This window comes from Monopterus albus, unplaced genomic scaffold (assembly GCF_001952655.1).
Source record: "Monopterus albus unplaced genomic scaffold, M_albus_1.0 scaffold286.1, whole genome shotgun sequence".
Taxonomy (NCBI): Eukaryota; Metazoa; Chordata; class Actinopteri; order Synbranchiformes; family Synbranchidae; genus Monopterus; species Monopterus albus.
This window is the reverse complement of record NW_018128166.1, coordinates 203,667-212,915: the sequence shown is the minus strand read 5'-3', so window position 1 is coordinate 212,915 and position 9,249 is coordinate 203,667. Positions and strand designations below refer to the sequence as shown.

The 9,249-nt window shown below is 44.7% G+C and overlaps 1 protein-coding gene across 1 annotated transcript in view; it reads right to left on the bottom strand.

The window, feature by feature from the left end:
- stk32c (serine/threonine kinase 32C) overlaps nt 1-9,249 on the bottom strand; it is a 205,064-nt gene that overhangs the window by 34,293 nt on the left and 161,522 nt on the right. Inside the window, exons 6-9 of the mRNA XM_020622672.1 lie at nt 8,500-8,589; nt 7,849-7,952; nt 7,634-7,750; nt 5,638-5,763 (exon numbers count right to left, since the gene is read on the bottom strand). Coding sequence (XP_020478328.1) covers nt 5,638-5,763; nt 7,634-7,750; nt 7,849-7,952; nt 8,500-8,589 — 437 coding nt within the window. The remainder of the gene's footprint in view (nt 1-5,637; nt 5,764-7,633; nt 7,751-7,848; nt 7,953-8,499; nt 8,590-9,249) is intronic.

The following is a 9,249-nucleotide window of genomic DNA, read 5'->3' as shown; positions in this document are numbered from 1 at the left end:
TTCCACTATTCCCTTTCTCACCTGGAAAATGGAGACTCCTACATCAGGATACTCTTCATTGACTACAGCTCCGCCTTCAACACATTTGTTCCCCACAAACTCACCCACAAACTGTCCACACTGGGTCTGCACCCCACCCTCTGTGACTGGCAGGCCCCAGACTGTCAGGATTGGCAATAGGATTTCAACCAGCATTGTTACAAACACTGGCACCCCACAGGGGTGTGTCCTCAGTCTCATCCTCCACACCATGTTCACCCACAACTGTGTCACCTTCCTACAAAGACATCATCCTAAAGTTAGCAGACGACACCGCAGTGATAGGTCGTCGCATCATGGGTGGGGACGAAGCAGCCTACAGGAGGGAGGTGGCCGGTCTGGTGTCATGGTGCAAGGACAATAATCTCAGCCTCAACACGGACAAGACGAAGGAGATGATAGTGGACATGAGGAAGGAGAGGAGATCTCATCGGCCACTGTTCATCCGGGGGCTCAAGGTGGAGAGGGTGAGCAGCTTCAAATACCTGGGTGTCCACATCAGTGAGGACCTCACTTGGACACTTAACACCACACAGCTGGTCAAGAAGACCCAACAGCGGCTGTACTTCCTGAGGAGGCTGAGGAGGTTTGACATGTTGCCTAGGATCCTTTGCAACTTCTACAGCTGCATCATTGAGAGCATCTTGATCAGCTGCATCCCTGTCTGGTATGGCAGCAACTGCTGCTATGGACCGCAAGCACCTGCAGAGAGTGGTAAAGACTGTTGAGAAGATCACCAGTACTCCACTGCCCTCTCTGCAGAGCATTTACCACCGCAGGGTGCGTAGGAAGGTTGCCTCCATCCTCAAAGATCCCACCCACCCCCAGGACAGACTGTTTGCCTCCCTACCCTCTGGCCGGAGGTTCAGAAGTGTGAAGTGTAGGACCACTAGACTGATGGCAGAGGGAAAGAAAGTTTTTCAGACTCCTAAACAGCTGAGGAGTTTGTTACCAGGAAATATGTCATTTACTGATGACCTGTATTGTTTACATTCTCAGTTTGCACATGCATAACTGCACATTGACTGTTGACTGCTGCACATGCTGCTCCCATGCAGCATACATTCTCTTATTATATTCTCATATATTTTTATTATATTGCTGCATTGCTGCTTAGTGTCTTAGATTTTGTGTTATTTATTTACTTTATATTTCATTAGTATTTTGTGGCATTAATGTGAACGGCAAAGAATTTCATTGTACAGGGAAACGCGTTTCCCAACTGTGCATATGACAAACACTTTGACCCTAACCTTTGACCTTGAGTGTGCAAGACATACGGCCAGAGGTCAGATGAAACAACCACAAAGTCGATCATCGACCTCAGGCCTAGGGTGTCCTGGTGCCACGTGCACTGGTGGACACCCTTATGCTTGAACATGGTGTTCGTTATGGACAAACTGTGACTAGCACACAAGTCCAGTAACAGAGCACCGCTCAGGTTCAGATCAGGGGGCCGTTCCTCCCAATCACACCCCCTCCAGGTATCGCTGTCGTCACCCACATGAGCGTTGAAGTCCCCCAGTAGAACAACGGAGTCCCCAGTCGGAGCACTTTCCATGCACCCCACCCAGAGACTACAAGAAGGACGGGTACTCTGCACTGCCAATTCGGCCCATAGGCACAAATGACAGTGAGAGACCCCCGGCATATAGCCCCCAACAACATAGCTCCTAGCATCACTCGGGTACTCAAACCCCTTGACTACAATAAGGTGGCGGTTCAAGGAGGGGCTCCTCTGGTGTTACTACCAATTCCCTTCTGGGCCCTGCTCATGTATTGAGCCATGTGCCTGCTCATCTTAGCTGCTATGACGGTTGAGAGGAGCTTCCATGTTGGGCAGAGGCAAGTTAATCAGTGGTAGTGGGATGGTACTGCTCCCTTCTGAGGGTCCTTCAGGATCAGGACTGTCCGGCCTTCAGTTGGAGCCACTCGGGGTGGGTTTCATCCATTAGTAGCTTGTTCATTTGTCCCACCAGGCACTCATGGAATGAAGTTAGCTTCTTTAACCAGTAGGCATGTATCATGTCAGGGCCTGGTGCTGTCCAGCTCTTCATACTTAAGACCCTCTCTTGAATGTTTGCCATTGTGATGATTATTAGGTCTTGTTCAGGGTTGCTGTGGTCTCCTCTCAGGTCCGCAAGCTATTCTGCATTGTTGTTATGTGATGCTTCCTTCTCCAATATGCTCTTCCAGAATTGTTCAGGCTCCAACCTGTGGGTCTGCTCTCATGTTATTACTTTGCTACTGAGAGTACACTTTGGATGGCTCAGTGGAGAACATTCGGTTTACTCTCCTGGCTTCAACTTCTCTGGTGTACAACCGGGTGGCCAGGGCTGTGAGCCTTTGCTTGGCAGTTTCTAAGGCCTCAGTTATAGACAGTGTGGTGTACTTCTTGGGTACCCCTTTCCTCATCATGCCTTTCTGCAATACTGATAGCTGGCTAACTTCCCTCCTTGCTGCCTTGATCTTGGGCTCCAACCTCCTTCTCCATCGAGGATACTGCTCCTTATGGTCTTTGTTGAACTTATAGCCACACATCTCAAAGATGGGGCAACACGGTGGCACAGTGGGTAGCACTGTTGCCCCACAGCGAGAAGGTTCCGGGTTCGCAACCTTTCTGTGTGGAGTTTGCATGTTCTCCCCGTGCTTGCATGGGTTCTCTCCAGGTACTCTGGCTTCCTCTCATGCGTCTCAAAGATAGGACAGCACGGTGGGTGGCACTGTTGCCCCACAGCGAGAAGGTTCCGGGTTCGCAACCTTTCTGTGTGGAGTTTGCATGTTCTCCCCGTGCTTGCATGGGTTCTCTCCAGGTACTCTGGCTTCCTCCCACTGTCCAAAGACATGCGGTTTAGGTTGATTGGTGACTCTAAATTGCTCATAGGAGTGAATGGGTGTCTGTGTGTGGTTGTTCATTTGCATGTTGGCCCTGCGATGTCCAGGGTATACCCCGCCTTTCGCCCTTTGGCTCTAGCCACACCCCCTCGTGACCCAGTTTCGGATTAAGCAGTATAGAAAATGAGATGAGATCTCAAGGATGATGGTTTCTGTGGTGTATATGAGCTTGTTGGTCTCAGTGAGGGTCGTAGTGGGTATTGTTCTTAGTGCTGCATTCACATCCTCTAGTAGACTTTCAGCAGGCACTTTACTTGGTCTTTGTAACCGGCCATGGAGGATCCTGGTGTCCATCTTGCTCGTGATTTTCAATCTCAGGTCAGCTGCTCTTGAATTTAGCTCATCTGGTCTTGTTACTGGGGCTTGGTACCCAATCTCCGAATGTGTGTGTGTGTGTGGGGGGGTGATGATATCTCTCCCCGACCTGGCATTCTGGCTTCCCCTTGCTGGAGCATTCGTGTTGTACCTTGTCAATCTCTAGTTGTGATAGTATGTGCTTCTTGCAGATGTTAAGAGCACTGAGCTACTAGTTGTTTCGATGTTAATCTAGATGTTGGGTTTTGAAGTATCCATAGGTCCCATATCCTCCGTATGTAACCCCTCTCGCTGGGGTTACTTGTATAGTAGCATTCCAACAGTTCCCTGTTCTCATCTCTTGTCCATGAATGTCTTGTTCCAGTAGCCCACTTCTCATCAGGTTGCCCTGGCTCCTCAACACCTTATGCGGACCCAGGTGATGTCTGAGCTGGTGTGACTCTTATTTCTCTAACTCTCGTTACCCATGAGGCAGGCAGGTAGCATTAAGGGCCTTGCCTAAGGACCCAGGCTGGATATTGACTGCGCCCTGACCGGGGTTCGAACCCCCAACCTTCTGTACCAAAGTCAGTGGTGTTACACACACACACACACACACACACGGTGCATTCAACAGGTCTGTATGTACAAGGTATATTTACAGGTATTGCACTGAGGACAGTTATTCCACTGAGGGTTATTGACGTCATACTGTCATGAGGTAAGTGCTCATCAGAGTGATGGCCCGGGGGAAGGAACTGTCCTTGTGCCTGGTAGTCTTGGCGCACAGTGACCTGTAGTGTCGTCCAGAGGGGAGGAGTTCAAACAGATTGTGTCCCGGGTGTGAGGGGTCTGTAGAAATCTTCTCTGCCCTCCTTTTGACCTGTGAGGTATACAGGTCCCTGCATGGAGAGCAGGCTTGCACCGATGCTCTTTTTTTTTTTGCAGTCTCGACTGTCCACTGGAGTCTGTTCCTGTCCTGTTTGGTTGCTGAGCCAAACCAGACAGTGACGGAGGTGCAGAGAACAGACTCTGTAAAACTGTATTGTCAGTTCCTGGGGCAGGTCAAACTTCCTCTGCTGTGCCTTCTTGATGATGGTCCTGATGTTGGATTTCCACTTCAGGTCCTGGGAAATAGTGGATCCCAGGAACTTGTAGGTCTTTACTGTTGATACAGTGCTGCCAAGTATGGTGTCATCTCCATTGTTTTGAGCAGGTTCAGCTCCAGGTTGTTGCAGCTACACCACAGGACCAGCTATTCAACCTCCCAAAACTTCATCAGCAGATCCTATAAGTCCTGTAAATTACGAGGTGGGGTGCCCATGGATTAGATTTGTTTGTCCAGCACATCTCACAGATGCTCGATTGGACTGAGATCTGAAGAATTTTGGGGCCAACTCAACATCTTGAACTTGTTGTTGTGTTCCTAAAATCATTCCTGAACCATTTCTGCAGTGTGGTCGGGAGCATCATTCTGCTGAAAAAGGTCTATGGCATCAAGGATACCATTGCCATGATAAAGGGGTGTACTTGGCCTGCAACAATGTTTAGGTAGGTGATATGTGTCAAATTAGCATGCACATGAATGGCAGGACCCAAGGTTTCCCACCAGAACTCTGGCCAAAGCATCACACTGCCTCTGACAGCTTGACTTCTTCCCATGGTACATCCTGGTGCCATTTCTTCCCCAGACGAGCAATGCACATGCACCTGGCTGTCTTGCACTGCTCTGTGGTCCAGTTCTGATGCTCATGTTCACATTATAGGCACTTTTGGCAGCAGACAAGTCAGAATGGGAACTTGGACCGGTCTGTGGCTACGCAGCCCCATACACAGTAAGCTGCGATGCACTGTGTGTTCTGAAACATTTCTATCAGAATCAGCATTAGGTTTTCCAACAGTTTGTGCTACAGTAGCTCTTCTGTGGGATCAGACAACATAGGTTAGCCTTTGCTCCCCATGTGCATCAGTGAGGGCGTCCATGACCATGTCACTGATTTAGTGTTTGTCTTTTCTTAAACACTGTTGGTAGGTACTAACCACTGCAGACTGGAAACACCCAACAAGACCTGCAGTCTGGGAGATGCTCTGACCCAGTCATCAGCCATCACAATTTAGCCCTTGTCAAAGTCACTTCGATCCTTATGCTTACCCATTTTTCCTGCTTTCATCACATCAACTTTGAGGAGTGAATGTTCACTTGCTGCCCAATACAGCCCACCCACTGATAGGTGCCATTGTAATGAGATAATCAATGTTATTCACTTCCCCTGTCAGTGGTCATAATGTTATGGCTGGTTGGTGTATGTGTGTATATAGTGTGTGTGTGTGTGTGTGTGTGTGTGTGTGTGTGTGTGTGTATGTGTGTATATATGAATGTGAATTGATATCTGTTTGTGCCACACTAACATTAGGAACAAATCCGGCATCCATCTTCTTCTTGTACACAGAGTCCCAGTTAACATCAGCGAGGTAGGAAGAGGTCTGCATATCAGACAGGCTGGAGAACCGATGCTCTGGATTCACAGTCAGTAGCTGCAAGGGACACACACACACACACACACACACACACACACACACACACACACACACCAATGTTACCTACAAAATGTCACCTTACAAGTAGCAATATCGCCTTCACAAATTCTCTCTTCACTCACAGCCAGGCTCCTCTTTGTGGGAGGTAAAACATACTTGACAGATTGTGGATGAAAAACAAAAATCTAAATGTCATCTAATTTGACATTGTTGCTGCTCTAGCTACCAGGAGTCAAATTGGCAGGGGCAGAGGTCCCTTGCTTGTGATGACCTGAAAGGTGAGGAGGCAGTAACAGCTGACAATACCACTGTCATAAAAAGTGACCTTATGAAAAATTATGACATTAAATACAACTAAGTTAAATACTTTAATGGAACAGAAAACTAACTTTTAAAGGTCATTTTGAAATAAACATTTTTACAATGAAAACCTCACAAATTAATGGTTCAACATTTTGGACAATTCATTGATATGATTTATTTCATAAATACTTTAGTTTATTTAACTTTGAAAATTTTGGTGCTTCATATTAAAAGACTATACTTATGTTGCCACTAAATTTCACCAGGAAGAATCCATAGACTGTTCAGGAGGCAGAAGCCTGATCATTAGAAGCCTTACTGATGTTGTCACCAACAGGGGGCACTGTTAATCAAATCGGGTATTAATCAACATTGTTGCACTGATCAAGACGGATAAATGCCACACGTGAGTGGAGTCACTTATTCCGGGGAAGAAAAATACCGCTGCTGATACACTTATGTTTTTAATAGAACACCATCTGTTTCATTTTTTACCTCAGAGTTAATGCTGGAAATGATAATGGGATGTGGGTTTGTTAAGTTAATTCTCTTTCTGTTCTTTTTCTTCCTTTGTTAAAAGGCCGATTCCTTTTTCTCCTGCAGGGATGGTTAGGTCCGTCTCAGTGGAGTCCAGATATGGTAATCAATCAGCAGCAGAGTGGAAGACACCAGTGCTCCATCCATTCATTCACTCAGACACAGAGCACATGCATGCTCTCATGCTCACACTTAAAACTGCCAAAAATATCCCTTCTAACAAGACACATTTTCTCTTACCCACACCAAAATCTTGTCTTAAAATGATTAAAGAAATTCTGTCAAAGGGGATGACATTATCATTTTCCCAGCACAGTTTTACATGTTCAGATGACAATAACATCACAAAGCAGAATAACGTAGACTATTATTGCAGAGAAAAGTAGTCACATTCTGGAACAGTGTTAAGATTTATTTCCATTTGTTGCAATGGGAATTATTTCATCCAAGTGGGAGATTTTCACTTGTAGCAAAAAACATTTTGAGCCTCAGTAGGTGGTAATGTTACTGTGTCTGTGAACCAGTATATTACTGGTTGGCATAACCAGTAATATACTTTCTTTGTTGCTGTGCTTCCATCCCTCAGATTCCCATTTATTTTCTTCCACTTTGCCCTGAGGGTCACAGCTCATTCTCCCCGAACAGTACCTGTGGCTTCACTGGTTTTTACCTCTATGTACCTTGATATCACCTCTATATCCCTGCCTTCCTTCATGCTCTTCTTTCTAGGGTTGACCATCGGTGTCCTGACACCAGGGTCATGTTCACATTACTTAGATTTAATTTATTTATTCAAAAATGTAACCTGAAATGTATATAATTTGGATATTCTATAAAATGCATCTTCTTAAATTACTTTAATTTTTCACATATATTTTCAGTGTGCTCTGGATTTACCAAGCCACATTTAAGGCTTTGAGAAATGATTTTTTTTTAATCATTTGAATGTGTATGTCAAACATATGTCCAGTTAATGTAGGTCATAATATTTTTAGCGCTAAATGATAACCCATTGTGTCCAGCTTACCTTCCTTAAGAGAGAAACCAGGTCCTTGGGCCAGGCTGTGTTATACTGGACACTGACTGTACTGAAGAGCTGAATCAGGGACTCCACTGAGTTACTGGCATGGATGTCATAGGGCCTCTATGGAAACAGAGTAACAAAATAAGAAAATGGAAGAGGAAGCGAAAGAGGAGTGGATGAATGGATGCAAGTTCAACTTTGCAACCTAATAATCTTACCCATCCACGCAGGACTTCGAAGATTGTCACCCCTAGTGACCACCAGTCTATTTCAAAGGCATAGCCTGTCCCTCCACTAACAAAAGACTGGAAGATCTCTGGGGCTGAAAGTGCAGAGAATCATGTCTGGAGTACAAACAGCTCTGAAATCACTGCCTTTATGTGTGACAAAAAGCAATTGCTCCTTTGCAAAATGTCAGATTGAAACGACTCATTTTTGTCAGTAATCACAAAAATTAGCATTTTTGCATCAGCTTTTCATAAATAAACACGAGCTGTAATTTCTCATTTAATTCTCACAAGTGTCTCTTTGCTGATGATTTAGAAATAAGCAGAAATTTGAGTCAAGCACCTTTTAGCAGCAGCAGTATCTAATTAGAACACAGTGCATCTACTTGAAGTTTGTCACACGCTGACAATTAATTCTGGGTGCTTCATCACATCTTAGGTTATGAAGTGCTGAAAAATGTCAGAAGCAGTTTGTTCTAAGCTAAATTGTAACCAGATTTCTGACTGTTCAATACAACAAAACATTTTTTTATCACCATCTTTTTTGTCCCATAATGATATTGATTTGTCCAAGGATAAACAGATGTCCATGATAACACTAGGCTGAGCTGATAAGATGTTTATGATGCAAATCAAACATACCCATGTAGGGCTTGGTACCAGCTAAGGCTGTAGCTCTTTCTCCATCCTTTATTATAGTTGCTATGTTGAAGTCTGTCAGGTGAGCATGACCTGAGAAGAAACAACCGCAAAATCCACCCAAACATCTGTATTTTTTTTTATGTCTGTGAGCACAGACAAAGAAAACATCTCAATATGTAAAAACGTGGCATTTCAGAAAAATGGATCAGTATGTCCTCACGGTATTGTGTCAGGCACAAATCCTCAACTTCTCTTACATAGTAAGATGGTATAATTATGTGAAAAAAAATTATGACTGTGCTGAAGTAATAATATTGTTTATGGATTGGAAATAATAATGGACCAAGTGGTACAACCTTGATTATACAGTGGGTACGGAAAGTATTCAGACCCCCTTAAATTTTTCACTCTTTGTTATATTGCAGCCATATGCTAAAATCATTTCAGCTCACTTTTTTCCTCATTAATGTACACACAGCACCCCACATTGACAGAAAAACACAGAATTTTTGACATTTTTGCAGATTTATTAAAAAAGAAAAACTGAAATATCACATGGTCATAAGTATTCAGACCCTTTGCTGTGACACTCATATATTTAACTTAGGTGCTGTCCATTTCTTCTGATCATCCCTGAGATGGTTCTACACCTTCATTTGAGTCCAACTGTGTTTGATTATACTGATTGGATGTGATTAGGAAAGCCACACACCTGCCCATATAAGACCCTACAGCTCACAGTGCATGTCA